At 60.4% G+C, this 26,789-nt stretch overlaps 2 protein-coding genes across 5 annotated transcripts in view; both read left to right on the forward strand.

The window, feature by feature from the left end:
• Positions 1-147: 147 nt before the first annotated feature.
• On the forward strand, positions 148-7,623 carry SARS1 (seryl-tRNA synthetase 1). Its single transcript, XM_059867940.1, has 11 exons — positions 148-349; positions 2,421-2,491; positions 2,657-2,737; positions 3,284-3,442; positions 3,894-4,037; positions 4,217-4,372; positions 5,123-5,344; positions 5,765-5,894; positions 6,728-6,885; positions 6,972-7,101; positions 7,175-7,623. The coding sequence occupies exons 1-11, from the start codon at positions 214-216 to the stop codon at positions 7,327-7,329; spliced, it is 1,542 nt and encodes a 513-aa protein (XP_059723923.1). The 5' UTR covers positions 148-213; the 3' UTR covers positions 7,330-7,623.
• Positions 7,624-8,952: 1,329 nt separating this feature from the next.
• CELSR2 (cadherin EGF LAG seven-pass G-type receptor 2) overlaps positions 8,953-26,789 on the forward strand; it is a 31,160-nt gene continuing 13,323 nt past the window's right edge. For 3 of the 4 annotated variants that reach the window (XM_059868044.1, XM_059868047.1, XM_059868046.1), the window contains exons 1-17: positions 8,953-12,842; positions 15,002-15,649; positions 16,208-16,430; positions 16,994-17,109; positions 17,504-17,592; positions 18,244-18,401; positions 18,845-19,008; positions 19,865-19,990; positions 20,452-20,618; positions 21,245-21,430; positions 21,560-21,673; positions 22,985-23,159; positions 23,808-23,949; positions 24,403-24,523; positions 24,747-24,930; positions 25,757-25,858; positions 26,628-26,722. In XM_059868044.1, the coding sequence (XP_059724027.1) occupies positions 9,011-12,842; positions 15,002-15,649; positions 16,208-16,430; positions 16,994-17,109; positions 17,504-17,592; positions 18,244-18,401; positions 18,845-19,008; positions 19,865-19,990; positions 20,452-20,618; positions 21,245-21,430; positions 21,560-21,673; positions 22,985-23,159; positions 23,808-23,949; positions 24,403-24,523; positions 24,747-24,930; positions 25,757-25,858; positions 26,628-26,722 (6,642 nt within the window). In that variant the 5' untranslated portion in view covers positions 8,953-9,010. The remainder of the gene's footprint in view (positions 12,843-15,001; positions 15,650-16,207; positions 16,431-16,993; positions 17,110-17,503; positions 17,593-18,243; positions 18,402-18,844; positions 19,009-19,864; positions 19,991-20,451; positions 20,619-21,244; positions 21,431-21,559; positions 21,674-22,984; positions 23,160-23,807; positions 23,950-24,402; positions 24,524-24,746; positions 24,931-25,756; positions 25,859-26,627; positions 26,723-26,789) is intronic. The other variant, XM_059868045.1, reaches the window with a different exon arrangement.

A 26,789-nucleotide genomic window follows, 5' to 3' on the forward strand; every position in this document is an offset into this window, starting at 1 on the left:
TCAGGGGTGCTCGGCCCCCGACCCTCCCCATCGCTCCCGTGCTGCCCTCGCCCCTCCGTGCCCCGCCCTCCCGTCCTGCTGCGCCGCCTCCAGGCCACCAAGGGGCGATGCTGCGCTCCCGTCCCCATGGCCGCGGCAACGCCCCTTCCGCGCACGCGCGCGTAGCGCTTGTCCCCGCCGACGCTCCCGGTGCCGCCGCCGCCATCACCGGTCATGGTGCTGGACCTGGACCTGTTTCGCGCCGACAAGGGCGGAGACCCCGCCATGGTGCGGGACATGCAGCGCAAGCGCTTCAAGGACCCCGGGCTGGTGGATGCGCTGGTGCGAGCGGACGGCGCCTGGCGGAGGTGTACGTGGGGGTTGGTGGGCAAGGGGAGGGAACCTCCGGGCTGGGGACCCCGTTGTCACACGCGGGCATGTCTCCCTTTCCCGGTGCCTTTCCCCCCACCCCGTCAGCCTGGTGACCGGTCCACAGGTGACAGGACCTCCCCACCATCGCCCCTCCTCGGGGATGGGGGATCCCCTAAGGGTCCCTCTCTCCCTCCCGAGGAGCTGGAAGCGGCCCCCACACTGATCCCCGAACCTCCTCAATGAGATGGGGTGACCTTTCGGGAGGTCTTTCCCATCCTCCCCAGCTTTTTGTCGATTCATCCCCAACCCTCGGGGATCACCTCAGTGGATCACTGCCCACTGGGAGTGGATCCTGTGGGTAGGTCACAGCAGAGACCGAGGACCTGTCCCTGGGTGGATCCCCCTTGTCCCTAGTTCCAGGGGTTGAGGTGGGAGAAGTTCTCCCACTAGACCCGCCTTCCCTCCTCCCAGGCTGGGGGGGTAGATCCCAGGTTCCCCTTAGCCCGGACTTGGATCCCGTCCCATTGCGGTCCCCAGGGATCCGCTCCCTGCATTGCCGCAGGATCCAGCTGGGTGGGGGGGATCTAGACAGTGCCACCCCCAGATTTGGGGCACTCCCACACCTGGGCGGCTTGGGGGGGTGGGGGGGGCAGAAGCCCCCTCCTCGTGGCTCCCGGCGAGATTTGGAGCAGCGGGAAGCGCATCCAGCTCCATCAGTGGGTGCTGGATGTGGGAAGGAGTTGGAGGGCGGCGGGAGGAGTGGGTATCCCCAAACACCGCCGTTCCCAGGGCACCCCAGCATTCCATTGCTGCGGGATGAAAGCGGCGCTTGGGGCTCCCCTTTAATGCATTCGCCTTGATGTCCAAGGGATCACCCCCTTCCCAGCCCCCTTCCTGCGGGCACCGTGTCCCCAGGACGGCGGTGCTGGAGAATGGCGGGTGCCTGCAGGGTGAGGCAGGCTGGCGGGTCGTGCTGGCTGATGCAATCCCGCGGCGACAGTGCGTGGAGTCCGTGCTGTGCCATGCTGTGTGCTGTTGATGTTCCCTGGCTCTGGATCCCCTGGGGACTGATCACTCCCGCTGATTAGGGTGGCCCGTTCTCAGCGTAGGTGCCCCCAGTTTGAGCTGCCCCGGGTCCTGGACTCTGCTCTTCCAAGCCCTGGGGTCACGAAGGGGGAACATCCATGCTCCCCTCATCCAACACCCCCTGAATCTCGTCACTGTGGCCTCAGATCCCAGGGTCTGCTCAGTCCTTAGCAATCCCATCCCGTTGAGGGAGGTGTCTCATCACAATGTGGGGTCCTGGCACAGTGTAGGGGTCCCATCCTAACAGGGAGGTCCCAACATGGGGGGCTGTGAGCCTATGGAAGGAGGGGTGTTAGCCTGGCATGGGCGTCCCAGTGCAGCATGAGGGGAATCTCATCCTGGTGTGGGGGTCCCAGCCCAGCATGAGGGTCCTAGCCCAGCATTGGGGGAGTCTAAGTGAAGTATGGAGATCCTATGCTGATGGGGGGGTCCCATCCTGTTGGAGGGATTCCCATTTTGGCAGGGTGGGGTTCCCAGTCCAGCATGGGGGTCACAGCCCAGTGCGGGGGATCCTAGCATGGGGTGGGGATCCCATTCCAGTAGATTGTTCCCAGCCGGGAATGGGACTTTCACTCCAGTGTGGGGGACCCCATCCCTTCATGGGGGTCCCAGTGTGGAGGTCCTATCCCACTGTGGAGGTCCCACCCCAGCACGGGAAATCCTAGTGTAGGATTCTCATCTTAGAGTTGGGGTGTCCCATCCCAGCATGGTTCCAGCACATCATGGAGGTTTCCAGCCTGGCATGGAGGTCCCAGTGCAATGTCACTCTGGGTGTTTTCCAGTGACATCCCTACTCCTTGCAGCTCTGCTCCACACGATCAACCTCTGTCCTTCCAAAAAACTCAGGGATGGTGCCTGTGGGTATTCCAGGAACTGCCACCCCTCAGGCTGCTCCCATGGGGGCTCCATATCACCTCTCTGTACCAGATAGGGGCCCCAGCCCTTCTCTCACTCCAGGTGACAGCCCCTGCCTTCCTTTCCAGGCAGGTTTCGTGCCGACAACCTGAACAAGCTGAAGAACCTGTGCAGCAAAACCATTGGGGACAAGATGAAGGTGGGGCACAAGTGCCCTGGGTCACCTTGTGGTGGGACACCACCAACTGGTGACATCTCTCCTTCTCCCAGCCCTCCAGTCTCTCCCTTGTGTCACTGAGGGATGTTTTCCCACTGGAATTTTGCTCTTTAACTCTCCTGGGGTTCCTTTTTCCTCTTGCTGCAGAAAAAGGAGCCAGTAGGGACAGATGAATCTGTACCAGAGAGTGCACAGAACCTGGATGAACTCACGGCTGATGTCCTGGGGGTGAGTGAGACCCCAACTCCCTCCACTGTGCCTACAGTTTGTCCAGAGCTTTGCCTGGAATTGCCCAAATTGGTGGCCTGAAGTGCCCACCAAATGAGGGGGGACTGCCTGATGCCCCAGCTGGGAGGATCCTTTATCTCTCAGTCCCACACCAGCAATAACTGACTCTTCCTCAGTGTCCTCCATCTCCCCAGCATCACTCTGTGTCAGTCAAGGGCTCATCCCTGGCAATTTGAGCAGCCTCAGTCCTTCTGTGTCCTCAGTGTGTCCCTCCTTGCCTGTTTCCATCCCAGTTTGGTAATCACCCTGGGTAATGAATGCAATGCTGGCTGCCATGGGAGCAGCTCTGGTCTTCCAGATTCCAGCTTGTCACCTGTTTATCCTTTCAGGCTGTTCTTGAATGTGTCCAGCCCAGGGACTCACTCCAGAATATGTGGAGGGTCCAGAATTCACCATGCTGGGCCCAGGATTCCCTGTGCTGGGTGATGAGGACCCTCTTCCAGTGGTCTTCTCTCTCCCCCACCTCATCCGGAGGTCTCTCTGCAGTGTCTTCAGGTATCCCAGATAAAGAAAATTCGGCTGCTCATTGATGAGGCCATCCTGGAGTGCGACTCTGAGCGCCTGCGGCTGGAGGCTGAACGCTTTGAGAGCCTCCGGGAGATTGGGAACCTCCTCCACCCCTCGGTGCCCATTAGCAACGACGAGGTGGGACACGGGAAGGGAGGTGGGGCTGGGTCAGAGGGGCCAGGAAGCTCACAATGGGAAGCAGGGGGCTCCCAGCAGGGGATCCCCCAAGCCTGTCTGGGTGGGCGGGTAAGGGAAATCTGCATAACAAGCCAGCATTTCCCACCGGGATCAGACAAAGAGCAGCTCAGACAACACTGGGCACATCATTGTTGGGGGAATTCATGGGAAAGGCACTTATTGCCGTGAGGACAGGGTCTCCCTCTGCTGCCTCCATTCATCCCACAGGAATATTTTCCCAGGGGGAGCAAAACTGGGCCAGGCTTGCTGCCAAGTGGCTGCACAATAAGCTACAGGCAGGAGTTTGAGCTCCCAAAGTGGGCCCATTGTGGTTCAGGGACTGGTGTCACAGTGTTCCAGAGCACTGAGGAGGTGATAGGCTCCTGCTTCTCTTTTCTTCGGGTTCCTGCAGGATGTGGACAACAAGGTGGAGAGGGTGTGGGGTGACTGCAGCTGCAGGAAGAAGTATTCTCATGTGGATCTGGTGGTGATGGTGGATGGCTATGAGGGGGAAAAGGGCGCCGTGGTGGCTGGCAGCCGTGGCTACTTCCTTAAGGTGAGAGCTGTGACCCCAGAATGATCGGGTTCAGAGAGGAACAAGGAGGGACAGGGGCCTTTGGTTCTCCTCCCATGGGATTGATGATGGGAGCCTCCAGAGGCCTCCTGGACCCTCTGAGCAAGGAGGAGTGGCCCAGCAGAGTGTGTGTGTGACAGGCAGTGTGACCTTGTTCCCAGGGCCCACTGGTGTTCCTGGAGCAGGCACTGATCCAGTACGCGCTGCAGAGCCTCCGTGCCCGGGGGTACACCCCAGTGTACACCCCCTTCTTCATGCGCAAGGAGGTGATGCAGGAGGTGGCCCAGCTCAGCCAGTTTGATGAGGAGCTTTACAAGGTAAGGGGTCGCTCTGGATTTGGGACCTGGAAGCAAGCACCCCCATGGGGCTGTGGAGAGGGAGGCAGCGGGGTCCCCTCTGCCCTGGCAAGCTTGTGGTGGCGGCAGTGGTGGTGGCAGCAATGGTAGCAGTGGTTCCTTCCCCTCTCTTTGGGATCCATCTCCACGTTGTGATGGTGATGGTGTGACAGGGAGATGGCTTGTCTTGGGGGTTCACCTCCGTGGGTGACACTGCAGTAACAAGGAGGTGGCTCATCTTGGGTGCATCTCCAGGGGTGACACACTGTGATGGCCATGAGGTGACAAGGAGAGGGCTGGTCTCCAGAGTCCGTGGTGACATGTGGTGACAAGGATGTACCTTATCTCTGTGGTCCATGTTTATGGGTGCCACATGATGGTGATGAGATGACAAGGATGTGGCTCATCTTCGGGGTCCATTTGCACAGGTGACACATGATGGCAGTGCAGTGACAAGGAGGTGATATGTTCTGGGGGCCATCTCCATGGGTGACATAGGTGACAAAGGAGGTGGCTTGTGATGGTGATGACGTGACAAGGAGGTGACTCATCTCTGGAGTCCATCTCCACGGGTGATACAGGTGATTTGTCCCTGCCATCAGCCCCTTTGAACAACCAACAAACTCCCCCTGTGATGAATTCCCAAACCATCTGGCCCTGGAAAACTTCCCTGCTGGTCCCTGGAGGTGCAGGAGCAGCTAGAGGAGGGCTGGTGGCTCATGTCCCCTGCAGGTGATTGGGAAGGGCAGTGAGCGGGCGGAGGACAGTTCCATCGATGAGAAGTATCTGATCGCCACCTCAGAGCAGCCGATCGCCGCCCTGCACCGCGACGAGTGGCTGCGGCCGGAGGACCTGCCCCTCAAGTACGCGGGGCTCAGCACCTGCTTCCGCCAGGAGGTGGGATCCCATGGCCGGGACACCCGCGGCATCTTCCGCGTCCACCAGTTTGAGAAGGTGAAGGAGCGGTCCCGGGAGGAATTTGGGGTGTACTGAGGGTTGCTGTAGGGTTCCAGTGGGAATTCAGCATGTTCCAGTGGAAATTCATCATCTATCTGGTGCCACTGCAGCATACCCAGCAGGAATTCAGGGTGTACCCACTGTCACTGTGGTATTCCATCAGGAAGTTGGGGTGTATACCCCATGTCACTGTGGGGTTCCAGTGAGAATTCAGGGTGTGCCTTATGTCACTGTGGGGTTCTTATGGGAACTTCGGCTATACTCAGTGTCACTGCAGGTTTCCAGTGGGAATTTGGGGTGTACTGGGTGTTACTGTGGGGTTCCAGTTGGAATTCAGGCTGTACCGGGTATCACTGTGGGGTTCCTGAGGGAATTGGAGTTATACCTGGTGTCATTGTGGAATTACTTCTCCTGCAGATTGAGCAGTTTGTCTACTCCTCCCCCCATGACAACAAATCCTGGGAGATATTTGAGGAGATGATGGCCACAGCTGAGGAATTCTACCAGTCCCTCGGGATTCCCTACCACATTGTCAACATTGTCTCAGGTAGGGGCTCCTGTGCCACAGGGAGTTGAGGGGGGCCCTGACCTGCTTCCTGCATGGCAATTTCTTGTCTCTGGCTCATTGCTGTTCCCAGCCCGAGACGGAGGAAGAGAAGGGGACATTTTGTTTTCTGTGGAATCCTCAGCCTTGCTCTGGGTTAACGGGAGCGGGTGTGACACTGCTGTGATGGATTGTCCCTGCTGTCCCTTCCAGAGGGACAGTTGGAGTGTCCCAGCTCCTCCTGGAAATGCTCACAGGAAAAAGATCTGGTTTAAAAGCTCCCTGTGGCTGAATAGGACCCCTTTATCCCCATTGGCAGAGTGAGAACCCCACAGCCCCACGGTTGAGCAGAAATCCCTCATTCCTGTGTCCAAGCAGGAATCCCAGATCCCCATGGCATAATCCTACCTCCCCACAGTCAAGTTGGAATGCCATGTCCATGTGGCTGAGAAAGAGCCCTATGTTCCCGTAGCTGAGTGGGAATCTCACATCCACAAAGCTGGGAGAGGCCCCCACATTCCTGTGAGTAAGCAGGACCCCCATATTCCCATGGCACAGCAGGAGTTCCCCATCCCCATGTGTGGGCAGGACCCCCACACCCCCATGTCCCCATGACCAAACAGCTTGTGGCTTGTTCGCCCTGTGGCCAAGTGGGTACCCCACATTTCCATGCCTGAGGTGTAACCCCACATCACTATGGCAGAGCAGAAATCCACGTTGGATCGGCACCAAGCTGCGGGAATGACTTTGGAGGCTTCACCCTACACTCTGCCCTAGGACAGGAAAATTCAGGATGGCAGTGGGACCCCCCCCACTCAGCATTGTTCCCTCTCCAGGCTCCCTGAACCATGCAGCCAGCAAAAAACTGGATCTGGAGGCTTGGTTCCCTGGCTCTGGCGCCTTCCGTGAGCTTGTCTCCTGTTCCAACTGCACTGACTACCAGGCTCGGCGCCTGCGCATCCGCTATGGCCAGACCAAGAAGATGATGGACAAGGTGAGGCTAGTGGGCATAGGGGAGTTCTTCCTGTGTTCCTTTGCTTTCCCCATGTCACAGGTTCCCCCTGTGTCCCCCTGCCACAGGTAGAGTTTGTGCACATGCTGAATGCTACCATGTGTGCAACCACCCGCACCATCTGCGCTATCCTGGAGAACCACCAGACTCCTGAGGGCATCCGCATCCCTGAAAAGCTCCAAAACTTTATGCCTCCAGGTAACATCCCCCTGTGCCCTCCCCATCCCCTGCTTCTTGGTGGGGGGGTGACAGTGGTCCCTTGTCTCCCCAGACCTACAGGAGCTGATTCCATTCATCAAGCCGGCACCCATTGAGCAGGAGCTCTCAAAGAAGCAGAAGAAGCAGCAGGAAGGAGGGGGCAAGAAGAAGGCAGGGGGGGGACATGACCAGGTGCTGGAGGAGCAGATGAAGAACATGGAGGTCTGAGGGTGTCCCCCCACACCCCAGGGACTTTGAGGTCCTCCCAAGTCATCTCACCTTCATCGCCAGGCTGTGCCCTTCATCATCATCTTTGCTCGGAGGGGCATCACCATCTGTGCACCCTGTTCCACAAAGAACTGACACTGTCAGGGTGCTGCCCCTCTCCCTGTGTGTCCCCCTAACCCTGCTGAGTTGGGCTGGGATCCCCCATGTGTCCCCCTCATGCTGAATGGTGCTTGGGACCCCCGTGCCCATGTAACATGACCCTCCTCCATCCAAAATAAAGCCAAGAGCTGCTGAGCTGTGTGTTCTTGGGAGTTCCGAGGAAAAAAATGGAAGGGTCCAGGCTGGGGAGGTGTCTCCGTTGCACACCACCCTGCCCCTCCCCCCGCACCTCCCTCCTCCCCGTTCTCCCTCTCTCCTGCCAGCCCCACACAAAGCCCCAGACAAGCTCCTTTGTGATGCTAAGTGGGGTCGAGAGCCCCCAGCCTTAGTCCCAGCTGCTGCTCGCCCCCCGCTCCGGTGTGGGGTGATACACGGGAGGGTTGCCCCCTTTGCCCCTTCCATCGCCATGCGGGGAGGCCTGGCTGCCGCCCGCTGCTCTGCGTGGGAAACCCCCGGCAGGCCTCGGGTGTCGGGTGGAACCGGCGGGGAGCGGCCCAGTGAGTCACCGGAGCCCCCGGCGGAGGCGGGAGGGTTCCGGCGCTCCAAGCGCCTCCCCGGCGCTGGGGGGCCCCTCCCCGGTACCCGTCGGACCCGTTCTGCCGGGGTGGGGCGGGGGGGAAGGCGACTCCGCGCCGCCTGCCTGCACCCACGCGACCGGCGCCGACTTGAGCGGCGAGGGGGGGGAGCAGCAACCACAGACCGCGGGGACCCGCCCCCGTCTAGCTCTCCAGTCTCTCCCAGTCTGTTCCAGTGCCCCCGACATCCCCAGTCCCTCCCAGTTTGTCCCAGTGCCCCCCAGCATCCCCAGTCCCTCTCAGCATGGTCCAGTCGCTCCCAGTCTGTTCTATTGACCCCGATCCTGGTGCGGTGGGACGAGGCCGGGGATCTGGGGGTGGGGGGGATGCGGCCCGGAGTGAGAGGAGATGGACGTCCGTGTGTGGAGTCACGGCCGGCGGTAGGGATACGGGGGGCTTTGGGGACGTATGTCACACGTGCTGTATGTGCCACACATGTGCTGCGTGTTTACACACATGATCTCTGTGCTGTGTCACACACGTGCTGTCTCACATGCGTATGCTCCGTGCGTGTTTCACATGTGCTGTGTGTGCCACATACATGGTTCCCATGTCATATGTGATCGCTGGTGCCTGTGTGCCCTGCGTGTGCGACGTGCGTGCTCCCTGCGCGTGCAACACGCATGCCTGCAAGGCACAGGTGCGTGCAAGGCCCTCCACGTCTGTGTATGCACGTGTGTGCTCGCAAGGCGCACATGTGCACCTCACACGAGTGTGCCCAACCTGCGCTCAGTGCGCTCTCGCTACCCCGCGTTGCCGGTGCGGCTGCGGATACCGCCGGCGAGTGCCGGCGACGGCGGCGGCGGCGGCTCCTTTAAGAGCGGCCGGGCCGGTGAATTGGCGGCTCCGCCCCTGCGGGCGTGCGCGGGCGAGGGCGGGGCGCAGGCGGCGGAGCGGGTCGCTGCGGGCACGAGCGCCGGCACCTGGAGCACCGGGGGGCAGCGGCCATGGGCCCTGCGCCCACCCGCCGGGCCGCACTCCGGCTGCTGCCGCTGTTGCTGCTGCTGCCGCTGCCCGCACCGGCACCCGCCACCGCCATCGGCACCGCCATCGGCACCGCCATCGGCTCCGGCATCAGCACCGGCACCGGCACCCGTCCGTCCAGCACGCTACCGGCGCCACTCCAGCTCCGCGGCGGCACCGGCTCCAGCGGCAGCGCGTGGCCCCCGCCGAGCACCGGGGACAGCGGCGACAGCTCTGGGCCCGCACCGGCCGCGGGCGGCAGCGATGGGACTGCACCAGGCACCGGCTCCAGCGGCGGCGCGTGGCCCTCGCCGAGCACCGGGAATAGCGGCGACAGCTCTGGGCCCGCACCGGCCGCGGGCAGCGATGGGACTGCACCAGGCACCGGCTCTTCCAGTGGGGACAGCGGCGGTGGCATTAAGGGGTCCCCAGGTATCGGCGGCTCCAAGATTACCGGGGACGCCGGAGGCACCGTGGATGCTGGAGACATCTGGACGCCTGGAGGCACTGGGGGCGTTGGAAGCACCAGGGACGCTGGAGGCACCCGGGATAGTGGAGGCACCGGGGTTACTGGAGGAACTGGAGACACTGGAAGCACCCATGTCCTTAGGGGCACCAGAAGTGCTGGGAATACTGGACACGCTGGGGGCACCAACATCCCCACGGAGGACACTGGGAGTACTGGGAACATGCTGAGCACTGGGGGTGTTGGGGGCACTGGGAGCACTCCAGTCCCCAGGGGCATCAGGAATTCTGTACTCACTGGGGAGACTGAGCGGTTCTCCAGAGGTGCTGGCAACACTAGGAAAGTCCCCAGGGATACTGGGAGCACCAGAGATACTGAACATAATGGGGAGACTGGGAAAGACCCCAGCAACACCAGGAATACTGTGGACACTGGACATGCTGGGAACACCAATATCCTCAGGGAGACCAGTGCCACTGGGGATATGATAGACACGGGGGATGTTGTGGAGTTCCAGGCCACAACAGTCCCCAGGCCCCCCATACCTCACCACCGTCCCTGCCGCAGCCCCAACACAGCACCGCAGTTCCAACCCTCCAGCTACCAGGCCACAGTGGAGGAGAACCGGCCAGCAGGCACTCCAGTGACACAGGTGACTGCACAGGACCCTGATGAAGGGCAGGCAGGCCAGCTGCACTACTCTATGGCTGCGCTCTTCGACAGCCGCTCCGATGACCTCTTCATCGTGGACCCTGTCACTGGTGCCATCAGCACCGCTGCACCGCTGGACCGTGAGAGCAAGAGCACTCATGTGTTCCGTGTGACAGCAGTGGACCACGGGACACCCCGGCGCAGTGCCATGGCTACACTGACAGTGACAGTGAGCGACACCAATGACCACGACCCAGCCTTTGAGCAACCAGAATACCAGGAGAGTGTGCGAGAGAATCTGGAAGTGGGCTATGAGGTACTGACAGTGCGGGCCACCGATGGTGATGCTGGTCCCAATGCCAACGTCCTCTACCGCCTCCTCAATGCCGGTGACGCCAGTGAGGTCTTTGAGATCGATTCCCGCTCAGGCGTCATCCGCACCCGTGGCCCTGTGGACCGGGAAGTAGTGGATGCCTTTGAGCTGTTGGTGGAGGCTACGGACCAGGGCCAGGATCCAGGTCCCCGGAGTGCCACAGCCACTGTCCGCATCACTGTGGAGGATGACAATGACAATGCACCGCAGTTCAGCAAGCGACGTTACGTGGCACAGGTCCCTGAGGATGTGGTGCCCAGTGTGGCGATTCTACAGGTGATGGCCACCGACCGTGACAAAGGTAGCAATGCACTGGTGCACTACAGCATTGTCAGCGGCAACACCCGTGGGCACTTCTACATTGATGCGCAGACAGGCACACTGGATGTCGTTACCCCTTTGGACTACGAGGTCACCAAGGAGTTCACCCTGCGGATCCGGGCGCAGGATGGTGGCCGCCCACCTCTCTCCAACATCAGCGGTTTGGTTACCATCCAGGTGTTGGATGTCAATGACAATGCACCCATCTTTGTCAGCACGCCCTTCCAGGCCACCGTGCTGGAGAATGTCCCCGTGGGCTACTCCGTCATCCATGTACAAGCCATTGATGCCGATTCAGGTGACAACAGCCGGTTAGTTTACACCCTGCTAGAGACTGGTACCAGCTTCCCATTTGCCATCAACAACAGCACTGGGTGGATTGTGTTGGCCTCTGAGCTGGACCGGGAGGTAGTTGACTTCTACAGTTTCGGGGTGGAGGCGCAGGACTATGGCACCCCCCCAATGGCCTCCACAGCCAGCGTCAGTGTCACCATCTTGGATGTCAATGACAACAGCCCTGAATTCACCCAGCGGGAGTACAGCACCCGCCTGAACGAGGATGCGGCAGTGGGCACCAGTGTCCTGACTGTCTCTGCTGTCGACCGTGATGCTTACAGCATCATCACATACCAGATCTCCAGCGGCAACACCCGCAACCGGTTCTCCATCACCAGCCAGAGCGGTGGTGGGCTCATCTCCCTTGCCCTGCCCCTGGACTACAAGCTGGAGCGGCAGTACCTGCTCACCATTGCTGCCTCTGATGGCACCCGCCAGGACACTGCCCAGGTGGTTGTCAATGTCACTGATGCCAATACCCACCGTCCCGTTTTCCAGAGCTCCCACTACACCATCAACATCAATGAGGATCGGCCAGTGGGCACAACAGTGGTGGTCATCAGTGCCACAGACGAGGACACAGGGGAGAACGCCCGCATCACCTACCTGATGGAGGACAGCATACCCCAGTTCAGCATTGCTGCTGATACTGGTGCTGTCACCACCCAGATGGAGCTGGACTATGAGGACCAGGTGTCCTACACCTTGGCCATCACGGCGCGGGACAATGGTATTCCGCAGAAATCTGACACAACTTACCTGGAGATCCTGGTGAGTGATGTCAATGACAACGCACCCCAGTTCCTCCGTCATTCCTACCAGGGATCCATCTATGAGGATGTCCCCACCTTCACCAGTGTCCTCCAGGTCTCTGCAACTGACCGTGACTCCGGGCTCAATGGAAGGGTTTTCTACACATTCCAAGGGGGAGATGATGGTGATGGAGACTTCATCATTGAGTCCACCTCAGGCATTGTCCGCACCTTGCGCCGTCTAGACCGGGAGAATGTGCCGCTGTATTCCCTGCGGGCTTTTGCCGTGGATAAGGGGTTTCCAGCCCAGCGGACACCAGTGGAGATCCAGGTGACAGTGTTGGATGTCAATGACAACCCGCCTGTGTTCGAGCGGGATGAGTTTGACATTTTTGTGGAGGAGAACAGTCCCATTGGGCTGGTGGTGGCCCGGATCACTGCCACCGACCCCGACGAGGGCACCAATGCCCAGATCATGTACCAGATCGTGGAGGGCAACATCCCTGAGGTGTTCCAACTGGATATCTTCTCTGGAGAGCTCACTGCCCTGGCTGACCTGGACTATGAAACCAAGGCTGAATACATCATGGTGGTCCAGGCAACCTCGGCACCACTAGTGAGTCGGGCCACCATCCATGTGCGCCTGCGTGACACCAATGACAACAGCCCCCAGCTGAAGAACTTTGAGATCCTCTTCAACAACTACATTACCAACCGCTCTGGCAGCTTCCCTGGGGGCGTCATTGGCCGCATCCCTGCCCATGACCCCGATGTCTCTGACCAACTCACTTATGCTTTTGAGCAGGGCAATGAGCTCAACCTCGTGCTGCTGGACCCACGCAGTGGGGACCTGCGCCTCAGCCCGGCCCTGGACAACAACCGCCCACTTGAGGCCATCATGAGGGTGTCTGTCTCTGGTAAGACCCCCACCCATGGAGGGCAGCTTGCAGGGGGAGTGAAGTTTGTGGGTATATCGACCTCTATTTCTGCATGGAGGCGAGGTTTTATGGGGTCTCACTACCCTGTTTTGGCTGCCCCCACCCTCCAGATCAGAAAGGATGATGTGTTGTGGGGTCCCACGACCCCACTGAGGTGTTTTGGAGTTCCGCCACCCTGTCCTGGTTGCCTCCACCCTCCAAATCTAGGGGAGGGGGCAATAATGGGATACTGTGGCCTCCTCACACCCTAGACATCCAAGCTGGAGGCTGTCGGGGTCCCTAGCACCCCCTTTGCTTTCCCCATCTGCCTGGGCTGTCGGGCTGTCCAGAGGTGTTTCTGGCACTTCTCTGTCTGTTACTGAGTGGGGTGAGGCAAGATCCAGTGCATGTATTGGGGGAGCAGAGGCTGGTGTGGGCCAGCAGGGTCCTGGTACCCTTGGGGGCTTGTTATGGGGGTGTGATGGGTGAATCTGGGAAGGCTCAGGATGCAGTGCAGTATTGGGGGAATCCTGGTACTGCCATGTTTGTGTTTCCAGGAGACTCCACTTGAATGAATTCAGTGCAGGAGATACAAGGCCTGGTGTGTGTATTCGGGGGGGCAACCTGACCTCCCCTGAGAGGTCCCCCATCCCAGTGTGGGGGGGGATCATTGCAAGATAAGAGGGGTTGTGCCATCAATTGTCAGCACCATTTGGGTGGTGGGGTGTCCAGGAGGTGTTTCTGGGGGATGGGAGTCACCCCAAGGTGGGGGAAGACCTCTTTGGTCACCCCCAGGTCAGAGGGAGACTGGATCACAGGCCATGCCTGATGTCCATTGTCCTCAGTCACATGGCCCCCATCACCCCACAGCTTCCCCTGGCAGGGGTCTCTGCTCTGGCTACACAAAGCAGGGGGCCCAGGGCACAAAGGGTGGGGGCAGGGAGTCCCCCGTGTCCCCCCCCAAGCACAGGGGCAGGCGGGAGGGAAACAAAAGGTCCAGCCATAGCTGGGCCCTCACGGCCGCAGCCATGGTAACCTTCCCCCCACCTCCCCCTGCCAGCCACTGGCTACCAGTCACTGGCCACAGGCCACTGGGCGGCCCTGGCCCCTGCCACCCCCCGCAGCACTTCCTTCTGCCTGTTTGGCCCCCCCACCTGTCCCCATGTTCCCTTCATCCATCTGTCTGCCTGCTCCCCCTCTGTCCTGCATCCCGCTGCCCTCAGCCAGGGGGAGAACAAAGAAGAGGAGGAAAGTTGGGTGCCCCAGTGCTTAGCAGAGATTTTGCTGCCCCAGCCCCACAGCTAGCACCAGCTCCACAACCAACACCAGCCCTGTAATCAGCACCAGCCCCTTAACCAGCACCATCTCCATACCAGCCCCAGCCCCAGAAGCAGCTCCAACCCCAGAAACCATCACCAATCCCATAACCAGTACCAGCCCCATAACCAGCCTCAGCCTCATAGACAGAACCAGCCCCATAACCAGCCCCAACCCCATAACCAACGAGCAGCCCCATTTAGGTGCCCTACCCCACAGTGTCCAGACAGGATGGGCACCCCATGACCCATACTGTCCCGATTCCATGGTCGCCAAGTGGAATGGGCACGCACGACCAGCACCAGCCCCATAACCAGCGCTGTCCCCACTCAGTGGTTGGACAGGAGCCTTGTAACCAGTTCCAACCCCATTGCCAACACCATCCCCATCCCTCTGTCCCTACCCTAGGTAGGTGGTATGGGCACCCCAAAAACGGTACCAGTCCCATAACCAGCACCAACCCTATAACCATCACTGTCTCCATTCCTTGGTGGCTGAGCAGGAAAGGTTCCCCATAGCCTGCACTGTCCCCACCTGACTGTATCCATTCCATGCTGGTCAAGCAGGATGGGCACCTCATAGCCAGTATTGTCCCCATTCCACAGTGGCTACATGGGCCAGGTGTTTCATGGCCAGCACTGTCCCGATTCTATGGTGGTCAAGCAGGTCAAGCCCCCATAGCACCATCCCCATCCAGCAGCAGCTGATTATGTCGGTTGCCCCATATCTAGCACGATTCCCAGAGTTGTCCATTGTCCAGAGCATATATCTCACACCATCCTTTCCCAGAGTTGTCCATTGCTGTCACTGACTCCCTCCTGTGTTCCCCCCTTTGTCCCCAGATGGTGTTTACAGTGCAACAGCGCAGTGCACACTGCGAGTGACAGTAATCACAGATGAAATGCTTAGCAACAGCATCACCCTGCGTTTGGCCGACATGTCCCAGGAACGCTTCTTGTCCCCCCTACTCAGCCGCTTCCTGGAGGGAGTGGCCGCTGTCCTGGCCACCCCCCGCCATCGCGTCGTCCTCTTCAACATCCAGGCGGACACAGACGTGGGGCCTGCACGGATCCTCAATGTCAGCCTCTCGGCACTGCTGCCAGCGGCAGTGCCGGGCGCATCGCGGTTCTTCTCGTCGGAGGAGCTGCAGGAGCGGCTGTACCTTAACCGATCGCTCCTGGCGGCTACCACGTCCCAGCGAGTCCTGCCCTTTGATGACAACGTGTGTCTGCGCGAGCCCTGCGAGAACTACATGCGCTGCGTCTCTGTCCTGCAGTTTGACAGCTCCGCGCCCTTCCTCGCCTCTGACACCATCCTTTTTCGCCCCATCCACCCCGTCACGGGCCTGCGCTGCCGCTGCCCGCCTGGCTTCACCGGCGACTACTGCGAGACCGAGATTGACCTCTGCTACTCCAGCCCCTGCGGCAACAACGGGCGGTGCCGGAGCCGTGAGGGTGGATACACCTGCGAGTGCCATGAAGACTTCACTGGTTAGAGTCACTAGCCAGCCCTTCCTCGTAGTGTCCATTCTCATCTTTCCTCATCCGGCTCCTCTCCAGCCCTCCCTCCCTCCCTCTGCTCGTAGACCTGGTGGCACCGGGGCCATACCCCCTACGCCCACCGTGGGACTCCAGCCCCCATGGGACCCCTGGTGGGGGGTGCCAGCCAGGTGGGGGAGGACATGTGAGAGGAGGGGGTGTCTTTGGGTTTCCATGGTAATGGGAGGTGGTTGCCATGGTGATAGGGCTGGGGATAAAGATACTGGAGGCTGGCGAGGGAGAGGGGATCTCCACCCTCCCACTTAGGGTGGTTGGTGTCACATTGGGGAGCGCTGTGAGGGCCTGGGAGGAGAACTCAGGAGTTACTGGGGGATGGGGAGGAGAGAGGACCCCCACCCCCCATTTTTGGGATGCTGGTGTCATTGGGGTATCATACAGGGGAGCCCTGCAAGCTGAGCACCTGAGGGGGGCCACTCTGGGTTTAATGGGGAGGTGTGAGGGGAAGATGGGACTCCTTACCCCGGTTTTGGGGTTCTGGATGTCACACAGGGGAGCACTGTGAGCTGAGTGCCCGAGGGGGCCGCTGCACCCCAGGGGTCTGCCGGAATGGGGGCACCTGCCTGAACCTGCTGGTGGGGGGATTCCGGTGTCAGTGTCCCCCTGGGCACTATGAGAAACCCTTCTGCACCATGAGCACCCGCAGCTTTCCCCCACACTCCTTCCTCACCTTTCGTGGCCTCCGCCAGCGCTTCCACTTCACCCTGGGCCTCACGTGAGCCTGGGGGAATCTGGGGAGGTGGGGGGTGATGTGTGCCCCTCTGGGTGTCACATGGAGTGTGGGGTAGATGGTGATGTTTGTCCTGTTGGCAAGAGATGAGGTGATGGGTGGGATGTGAGGTGATGGGTGTCTTGTGGGCACTGGCTGGGTGCCCTCATTGGCATAATTTGGGATGTGGGATGGTGGGTGTCACAAGGGCATCAGATGGGGTGGGGATGCCTCATTGGCATCATGTGGGATGGATGGTGATCAGTGCCCCATTGGCATCATATGAACTGTGGGGTGATTGTGTGTGGGGTGATGGGCACCCTGAGGGCACAGGGTAGGAGCAAAGGGTGTGGGTGACCCCTTGGCATGGAGGGCAGTGGGATGGGGGACACCTTGTGAGGGCAGGGGCTGATGCGTACGAGCATCTCACAGTGGATACAAGGTCATGGGGTAGGGCATGAGGGGTGTGCCTTAGGGGCACGGCAGGGTCAAGGGGGTGTTGGGGAGTGCCAGGGGGGCATGGTGGGATTGCGGGGTATTGGGGCACCGCTGGCACTTGTGTCCCCCAGGTTTGCTACACAGGAGCGGGATGGGCTCTTGCTGTATAATGGGCGCTTCAATGAGCGGCATGACTTCGTGGCACTGGAGATTGTGGACAAGCAGCTGCAGCTCACCTTCTCAGCAGGTATGTGCTGCTCCTGCTGTGCCCTGGCCCCATACCCTGACACCCTTGTGGGCACTGTATCCTTCACTGCATCCCTCCCTTCATCCCAGAGATCCCATCCTGGCCCTGCCTGGCACTGCATCCTGGGCCTCGTATTCCTGGCACTGCATCTCTCATTGCATTCTTCCCTGCATCCCTGGCCTGCCATTCTTGGTGCTGTCCAACACTGCATCCCCAGCATCCCATGCCTGACACTTCATCCCTGGCACTACATCCTGGACATGCCCTTGCTAGCTGCAACCCCTGCATCATGTCCCCAACACTGCATCCCTAGCACTGCATCCTAGGCATTCCATTCCTGGCACTGCCACCCCTCCTTGCCTGTGGCTATGTTGCCCTGATGCTGTGCCCACAGGTGAGACCACCACCAGGGTGTCACCCTTCGTGCCAGGAGGAGTCAGCGATGGGCAGTGGCACCGGGTGCAGCTGCACTACTACAACAAGGTGGGGGAATGGGGGTCATGGGGGGGCACAGTGGGTGGGGAGTGTTTGGGGCAGACAGAGGAAAGGAAGATGGAGGGAAAGGGTGGGGGAATGGAGAGATGGGGGGGATCAGGTAGGGGATTTGCGGCACCTAAAGGACCCCTAAGGGTTGTGCCCACCCTTGGGGATCCCAAGGGATGGAGATGGGAGACGGAGGAAGAGAAAGGAGTGGAGGGCAAGAGGGTGTTGGAGGGATGAGGAGAATAGAGAGGAAATTTGGGGAACTCCAAGGGACTGTCAAGAGATGCCCCCATCCATGAGGACCCCAAGGGACCCTCACTCACTTCCTCACCCATTGGCCGCCTGAGGAATCCCACATACTTTCCTCACCTGTGGGGACCCCCGAGGAATTGGAATGGGGGGACGGAGGAAGAGGAGGTCAAAGGGATGGAGGCTTGGGGGGGAGGAAGGGGACCACTGAGGGGTTTAAGGGGGGCTGAAGGGATGGAGGGGAGTGTTGGGGGGTCTGAAGGGTGGGGGGGCTGGTGGGCTGGAGGGACATGGGAGTGCAGTAAGGGTTGAGGGGTCAGAGGGCAGTGGGAGGATGAGGAGCAGGACAGAGGCTGCAGGATGGGAGTTCTGGGCCCCCCTGCCTAATATGGGGCCCCCCAGCCGGTTGTGGGGCACTTGGGGGTCCCACAGGGCCCCTCAGAGCAGAAGGTGGCTGTGGTGACTGTGGACGACTGTGACACAACCATGGCCCTGCGCTTCGGGCCCCGCCTTGGCAACTACTCCTGCGCTGCCCAGGGCACCCAGACTGGCAGCAAGAAGTGAGAGGGGCCTGGGGATCCCATGGGTGGGATCCCTTGGGGTACCCATAGAGGGGTCCCTTGTAGGTGAACAGTCCCTGTGGGTGTGGTACCTTTGAAGTCTTCACTGGTGAAAGGTCCCTTGGGGGTCACAGATCCCTATGGATGGGGGAGTCACTGGAGGTCCCCATGGGGTTGGGGGGCTCTCTTGGGGTCCCCATGGCACTGGGGGGAAGTGGGGAGTCCCTTGGGAGTCTGTTGAGTTCTCCATGGGAGAACACCCTTTGGGTGGTCCCTCAGGTCACCATAGGTTTTGGGGTGAGTGAGTGTTCTTTGGGGTTCCCTTGTGACTCCCATGGGATGGGGGTTGGCTGGGTGTCCCTTGAGGTTCTCTCAGGGTCCCCATGGGTTGTGGGGTCCCTTGGGCATTTCTTGAGTCCCTGAGGTGATGGTGGGCTCTGCAGGTCACTGGACCTGACGGGGCCACTGCTGCTGGGGGGGGTCCCAACGCTGCCCGAGAGTTTCCCGATCCGCAGCCGGCACTTTGTGGGGTGCATGCGACACCTCTACATTGACCAGCACCCCGTGGACATGGCCGCCTTCATTGCTAACAACGGCACCCTGCCCGGTGGGCTCCGGGATCGGGAGACTGGGGAGGGGCTGTGCTGCTTCCGGCAGGGGGAAATGGGGTGGGGGGTTAAGGGGTACCTGCGAAGCGTGGCTGTGTCCCCTGAACGATGGGAGGGGGTTCCAGGGCTGGAGGATGGCTGAGGGTCCAGGGGGCGTGGGGGATGCTGTGCCCCCTGTGTGTGGGATGGGAGGTTAGGGGGTGCAGGTGTGGGTTGAGGGATACCAGGACCATGGTGCTGTGCCCCCTGGGTGTGGGGAGGGGGCGCCAGAATAATGGGGCTGGATGGGGGTCCAAGGGACACAGGGCAGAGCTATGGGGAGGGGTTGAGGGGAAGCCAGGAGCCTGGGGCTGGAGAGAGGTCCAGGGAATGGGCTGGCGTTCCCCAGGGTGTGGGATGGGAAGTCAGGGGATGCAGGTTTGAGTTCAGAGTTGCCAGGGGCCACAGGGTGTGAGGTATAGAGTAGGGGTTGGTGAGGCTTGAGGGCTGGCTGAGGGCCCAGGTCTGGGCAGTGCTTGACGATCTCTGTGTCCCATGGGTGTGGGGAGGGGGTACCAGGCTCATGGGGCTGGATGAGGGTCCAGGGACACAGTGGTAGAACACCTGGTTTTGAGGTGGGGGGTGAGGGGCTGCTAAGGCCATTGAGCTGGAGTGGGTGGCACAGACAAGGCTGTGTTCCCTGGGGGTGGGGTGGGGCTGTATCCTCTTAGGGGTAGGGTTGGGATGTGGGATGGAGGCTCAGGGTGCTAGGGCCATGGGGTTGAATAAGGGTTCAAGGATGTGGGGATGTCTGTGCCTCATGGGGCCAGGGGTCCCAAGTCATCTGTGACATATGACCCCCATGCCCCCTCACAGGTTGTCCTCCCAAGAAGACCCTGTGTGACACCAACACATGCCACAACGGTGGCACCTGCGTGCATGAGTGGGGGGGGTTCAGCTGCCGCTGCCCACTGGGCTTTGGGGGCAAAACCTGCCAGGAGGGTACTGGGGGGCCTGGGGGGACATTGTGGTGGGGCTTTGTGGCATCCATAGGCTTGTTATGGGGCTGTGGGGGGCATGGGGGAGGTCTCTCGGTGGTGTGAGGGGTGTGGGAAGGGAGTCAGGGGCATCCCTGCTTGTGTTTGGGGGTCCGTGGGGTTGTTTTGGGTTCATGAGGGGGTATGGGGGATCTGTGGGTGGGTGCAGGAGATCTGTGGGAGGGTGTGTTGCCATCTGGGGGATATGCCTGGGGTCCCCAGGTGGGTGCTGGGGATCTGAGATTGGGTATGGGAGAGGCCACATGGGGTTGTGGGGGGTCCTGTGTGGGGAGCGGGGAGTCCATGAGTGGGTGTGGGTGGTCTGTATGGGGGGGGGTGCACGGCCATGTCATGGCATGGGCATCCCTGGGGTGGGCTTGTGGGGGGTCATGGAGTTGCCCCCTGTCCCACGTGCATGCCCCGCAGAAATGGTGGGCCCGCAGCGGTTTGTGGGCAGCAGCCGCGTGGCGTGGAATGGGCTGGCACTGCCCCTCTCCCTGCCCTGGCCAGTCCGCATCATGTTCCGCACCCGGCACCCCCGCGGGGTTCTGCTGCGGGCGGGGGCCGGAGGTCGCCTGACCCTCATCCTGCAGGTGGGCATGGGGGAGGCATGGGGAGGGCACAGGGAGGCGAATAGGGGAGTTTTCCTGAGGAAGGGGCTGGGGAAGAGAGGTGTTTGCCATGTGGGTGTTACTGATTTGGCTGAGGATCATTGTCACAGGAGGTATTGGTTTTGGTGTCATTGGCATGGGGGAGGTCATTGCCCTGGGAGGGTATTGATTTGAGCAGGAGTATAGGGGAGTTGGTACTGGATTAGTACCAGGGGTTAATGCTCTGAGGATGGGGGTGTTATTGGCATTTATTGGCATTGGGGAGTTGCTGGCACAGGGTTTATTACCCTGGAGGGGTCGTTGCCCTGGGGGAGTCACTGGAATAGGAGGTATTGCTGGGGGGTTATATATGGCCACGGGGAGGTAGTGGCATAGGGAGTTGGAATAGGGGAGTTACCCTGTGCCAGGGGAGTATTGCCCTGGAGGGGGTCTGTTGGCATTGGCGGTATTGCTGTGGGGGGGTGTATTGCTGGCAGGGGGGAACAGTGCAAGGGGGTGCCACTCCTTGAGGGGTTGTCTTATTGTCCCAGGGGAAATTGTATTTCCCAGTGGGCAGTGCCTGGTGCTCGTCAGGTTTTTGGGGTCCTTGACATGTCTACCCCTCACAGCTGAGCGAGGGGCAGGTGGTGGCTGGTGCCTGGCAAGGGGGGGCCCGTTTGGCCACCCTGCGTCTGCCCCAGGCCAAAGTCAATGACGGTGCCTGGCACCACGTGGAGCTGGAGCTGCGGGGGGGCCCTGGCCGCAACCCCTCTGCCACCCTTCTCCTTCTCACCCTCGACTATGGCCGCCACCAGGTATGGGGAGACTGAAGCACAAGGGGGCATCCACTCTGATGATCCCCACGTGCCACCGTGCCACCGTGCCACCACTTGGCACCCCCTGTGGCACCCCAAGGCACCCATGGGGGTCCCTGTGCCCCCTAGGTGGTGGGCGATGTCGCTGGAGAGCTGCAGGGATTGCGGCTGCGCACACTGAGCCTCGGGGGGCTGCTGGGGAACAGTGGCACCGTGGAGGAGGGGTTCCGGGGGTGCCTGCAGGTATGGAGGTGCAGGCATCGAGGGTGTGGGGAGCATGGGGTGGTGGGTGTAGCGGAAGGGGGGTAGGCTTGGGGATGTGGAAGCGGGAATAAGGACATGGTCACAATGGGAGGGCAGCACAGGGACATAGACACAGGGGCATAGCATAGGGCTTGGGGAAATGGGCACAGGGATGTGGGCACAGATGCTGGGTGATGTGGCACAGGGTGAGGACAGGGCACAATGAAGCAGGGACTTACCTTGAGGATGGGGACATGGGTATGATGAAGAGGGGCACAGGGACATGGGAACAGTGACTGGGGACCTGACACAGGGCTTGGGGACGTGGGGTTTGGGAACATGACACAGAGAAGTGGGGGCATGGGCAGTATGGTGGGGGGCACAGGGATGTGCACAAGGACAGGGGGACATGGGCGGAATGAAGAAGGGCACTGGGATGTGGGTACAGGGAGATGACACAGGGCAAGGAGACATTGGCTGCGTGGGCAGGACACTGGGGATGTACTGGGTACTCATGGGCATAGTGACATGGGGCACAGGGTCATCACCCCAGGGCCTGGGCAGGATGGGGACATGGCTGTGGGGACACGGATGTGACTGGGGAGACCATGGGTTGTACTCGGGGTACTGGCTGGTGTTGGGGCCACTGAAACACCCAGAGGTGACGTGACTGGAGAGGGAGACTGGAGTGACATAGTGGGTCCTGGTGTGGGGTTCAGGGTGTTGTGGGGACAGAATGAACAAGGTGACACAAAAGGGTGACACAAAAGGTCCTGGGTGGTAGCGAGGGACATTGAGACTGGGCACGGCACTGGGGCACGAGGGGTCATGGTGGCTGGGGCGTCACTGGGGTCACTATCAGGTGACCCCACACAGGGAAGTTGGGTTGGGTTGAGGGGGTGTCCTAGGTCAATGAGAGGTCACTGCAGGTGACATGGGGGTGTCACCAGGTGGTGCTGAGGTAGGATGACAGGTGACACAACGCAGGGGATTCAGAGTGGCACAGTGGGTCCATTGTCATGGTGGGGGAAACTGAGGAGGGGGTGACACTGCAGGGTGGTCCAGGTTGTCCTGGGGTGTCCTGTGTTGTGGCAGGGGACACTGAGGTAGGGATAACAGTGGGGCAGGGGATTTTAGGGTAACATGGTGGGTCCTGTGTGGTGGTGAGATCACACTGATGGTGACACCGTAGGGAATTCTTGTGGCATCTCTGGGGAATGGTGAGGGAAACTGAGGCATGGAGTGGAGTGTGTTGGGGGATCCAGGGTGGCTCGAGGATCTTAACAAAGACATTGATGAGTGACTCTGCAGGGCCTGCGTGTTGGCGACCCTGTGGTGACTGCAGATTCCCTGAGCCTGTCACAGGCAGTGCAGGTGAATGTGGAGGGGGGCTGTGCCCTGCCCGATCCCTGCGACTCGGGGCCCTGCCCGCCCCACAGCTACTGCAGTGACGATTGGGACAGTTTCTCATGCAGCTGCCACCCCGGTGAGCAGGGATCCCCCAGACCCCTGAAACCCCTTTGACACACCCCAGACTTCCCCCAGTAGCCCTGGAACTAACACCCCTGTAACAACCCCCTCTGCCACCCCAGTGAATGGGGACACCCTGAGACCTCTGAGACCCCTCAGCAGCCCCCCAACACTCTCAATACAAACTGACACTACCAGGATGCTGACACCCCCGTGACACCCCTCATTTCTACACTTTTGAATGGAGACCCCCTGACAACCCCTGACATCCCCTGACACCTTGTGGGACACTGACACCCCTGAGACACCCCGTACTGCTACCCTGGTGACCAGAGACCCCCTGGAACTCCCGACAAGTCCCAACACCCCCTTAAACACTGTCACTTGTGTCACCCCCCACTGCCACCTGCATGAGTGGAAACCCCACAGCACCTCCTGACAACCCTGAGACACTGCCATCCCCAGCACTGCCACCCTGTGACATATTGCCCCAACAACACTACCCTTTCTGGGCACCACCCCTTCACCCCTGTCCCCGAGGCACTGCCACCTTCCCTTGTCACTGGCACTCCTTATCACTGTCACCCTGGGCACTGCCTCTCACCCCCATGCCTGCCCCTGTCAATGTCCCCTGTTGTTGTCTCCAACCCTGTCCTGTGCCCAGGGTACTTTGGTGACAGCTGTGTCAGTGCCTGTGCCCTGGACCCCTGCGAGCCTCCAGGCACCTGTACTCGCCATCCAGGCACGGCCCTCGGCTATGCCTGTCATTGTCCCCCGGGCACCTTCGGGACCCTCTGCCAGCACCGGTTGGTGACACTGTGGGGCACACGCGTGTTCTGGGGGGGCACGGAGTGCCCAGGGGAGTGGGGGCACGACAAGGGACACTGGGGGCAGGGCGTGGGGTGAGAGGAGGGTGGGCATATGGGGCAGGGTGGGTGTGCAAAGGGCATAGTGCATGTGCAAGAGCTGTGGTGGGTGTGCAAAAGGCAGGGGGAGCATGGAAAGGGCACAATGGCTGTGCAAGAGCTGTGGTGAGTATGCAGGGGTCACTGTGGATGAAAAGTGGTACTGTGGGTGTAGAAGTGGCACAGCAGGGGTGTTAGGGGCACTGTGGGGGTACAGGTGGCACTGTGTGGGTACAAGTGGCCATGTGGGTACGCAAGGGACAGTGGGGGTGTACAAGGGGCCATGTGAGTTTACAAGTGGCATTGTGGGAGTACTCTGGCATGGTGCTCAAGTGCCAGCTCCATTGTCCCCAGGGAGGTGCAGCCATGCCCACGGGGCTGGTGGGGACACCCCACATGCGGCCCCTGCAGCTGTGACGTCACCCATGGCTTTGACCCAGACTGCAACAAGACCACGGGCGAGTGTCACTGCAAGGTGGGACCTGCCAGCCCTTGTCAACTTTCCTGCCAACCCCTGCCATCCTCCTGTCACTTCTCTGTTTCTCCCCTGCCACCCCATTGTCACCCTGTCACCTCCCTGTCACGCCCTCTCATGCCCCTGACAAGCTCCCAGTCACCTCCCTGCCACCTCCCTGTCACCCCTTGTCAGCCCCCTATCTCCCCATCCCAGTGCCTGCAGTGACCCTGTGTTCCCCCAGGACAACCACTACCGCCCACCAGGAGGGGACACGTGCCACCCCTGTGAGTGTTACCCCACTGGGTCACTGTCGCGCCGCTGTGATGCCAACACTGGACAGTGCCCCTGCAAAGCTGGAGTCATTGGCCGTCACTGTGACCACTGTGACAATCCCTTTGCTGAGGTGACAGCCAGCGGCTGCGAAGGTGGGGGACTGTCAACTTGTGTCACCCTATGTCACCCTGAGTGCCTACTGTCACCCTGCTGTCACCCTCCATTACTCTCTGTGACCTTGTGTCACCTTGTGTCATCCTGTGTCACCCTGAGTGCCAGTGACCAGGTATTACTGTCACTTTGCTGTCACCCTGCTGACCCCATTGTCTCATTGTGTTACCTTGTGTCACTGTTACTCTGTGTCACACTGGTGTTACGCTGCTGTCATCCGGTGTCACCCTACACCACACTGTGCCATCCTGATGTTCACCTGCTCTGCCGCAGCTGTCATCCTGGGTGCCATCAAGTGTCATTGTCACCCTGTATCGCCCTGTGTCACCCTAATCTGCCCTGTTGCAACCCTGTGTCACCCTGTGTTACTTAGGGTGCCAGTGACTGGGTGCTACTGTTACCCTGCTGTCACCCTGTGCTACCCTGCACCACCGCCTCATCGCTTTGTGTCACCTACTGTCACCTTGCTGTCACCCTGGCTGCTGGCAACTTAGTTCCACCAACACCTTGGTTGTTGGTGTAATCCCATTGACACCTTTTGTTGCCCCACTGTCACCCTGTGTCACACTGCTGTCACATTGCTATCACCCTGTGCCATTATGTCACCCTACTTTTACCCTGTGTTATCCTTTTGTCATCCTGCTCTGCCACTGCTGTCACCATGCTGTTAGCCTGTGTCACCCTGTGTCACCCTGTGTCACCCTGTGTCACCCTGTGTCACCCTGGGTTCCAGTGACCAGGTGCCAGTGGCACCCTACTGTCTGTCACCCTGTGTCACCCATTTTGATGCTCTGTTGTGTCTTGCAGTGAACTATGACAGCTGTCCCCGGGCCATCGAGGCCAGCATCTGGTGGCCCCGCACTCGGTTTGGGCTGCCAGCTGCAGCCCCGTGCCCCAAGGGGTCTGTTGGTACGTGGGGACATGGGGACAGGATGGAGATGGCACTGGTCACACTGCCAGAATGGGGCTGGGGATGACACGGTGGTGACATCATTTGGATGGGGCTTAGAGGGGTTGACACCACAGTGGCATTGCTTGGGTGGTACAGGAAGGTAACATTGTGATTGCACTGCTGAGACATGGTCATGGTGGGGAGAGAGGACACCATGGTGTCACTTCAGGATGGTGATATGGTGGTGGCACTGCTATGGGATGTTGACACCAGTGGGACAAAGCTGGGGTGTGTCATGGTGGTGGCATCAGTTGGATGGAGCTGGGCTGGGGTGGCGCCATGGGGCATCACTGGGACAGGGCAGGGGGGTGATACTGTAGTGGCATTATTGGGTTGGTACAGGGAGGTGACACTGGGGTGGCAGGTGACACTGCTAGTATGGGTTAGGGATGGTGACACCTTGGTGGTACTACCAAGATGGAGTAGGGGTGAGGTAAGTGTGGACTTGTTGAGATGAGGCTGTGGTGTCACTGCAAAGAGTGTGACACTGGTGGCATCAGGACTGGTGACTGTCATGGTGGTGTCCCTGGGGGGGTGGCACAGGAGTGTGACACTGTGGTGGCACAGCTGGAACAGGGCATGGCACCACTGGGACAAGGCTGGGGGCACCACTCTGGCATCACTGCAGGGTGGAGCAGGAGTGTGACACTGGCAGCACTGCTAGCATGCTGTGAGGTGAGGCTGCCCCGTTGTCCCCATGGTGCACTCAGTGTCCCCATCCCACAGGCACGGCACTGCGCCACTGTGACGAGCACAAGGGCTGGCTGCCCCCCAACCTCTTCAACTGCAGCGCGCTGGCCTTTGCTGCCCTTCGCCCCTGGGTGAGCCAGGGAACACCAGCAGCAGCCATGTGACAGTGCTGCTGGCGCTCCCCTGACTCTCTGTATG

Source organism: Haemorhous mexicanus, chromosome 25 (genome assembly GCF_027477595.1).
Source record: "Haemorhous mexicanus isolate bHaeMex1 chromosome 25, bHaeMex1.pri, whole genome shotgun sequence".
NCBI classification, from domain to species: Eukaryota; Metazoa; Chordata; class Aves; order Passeriformes; family Fringillidae; genus Haemorhous; species Haemorhous mexicanus.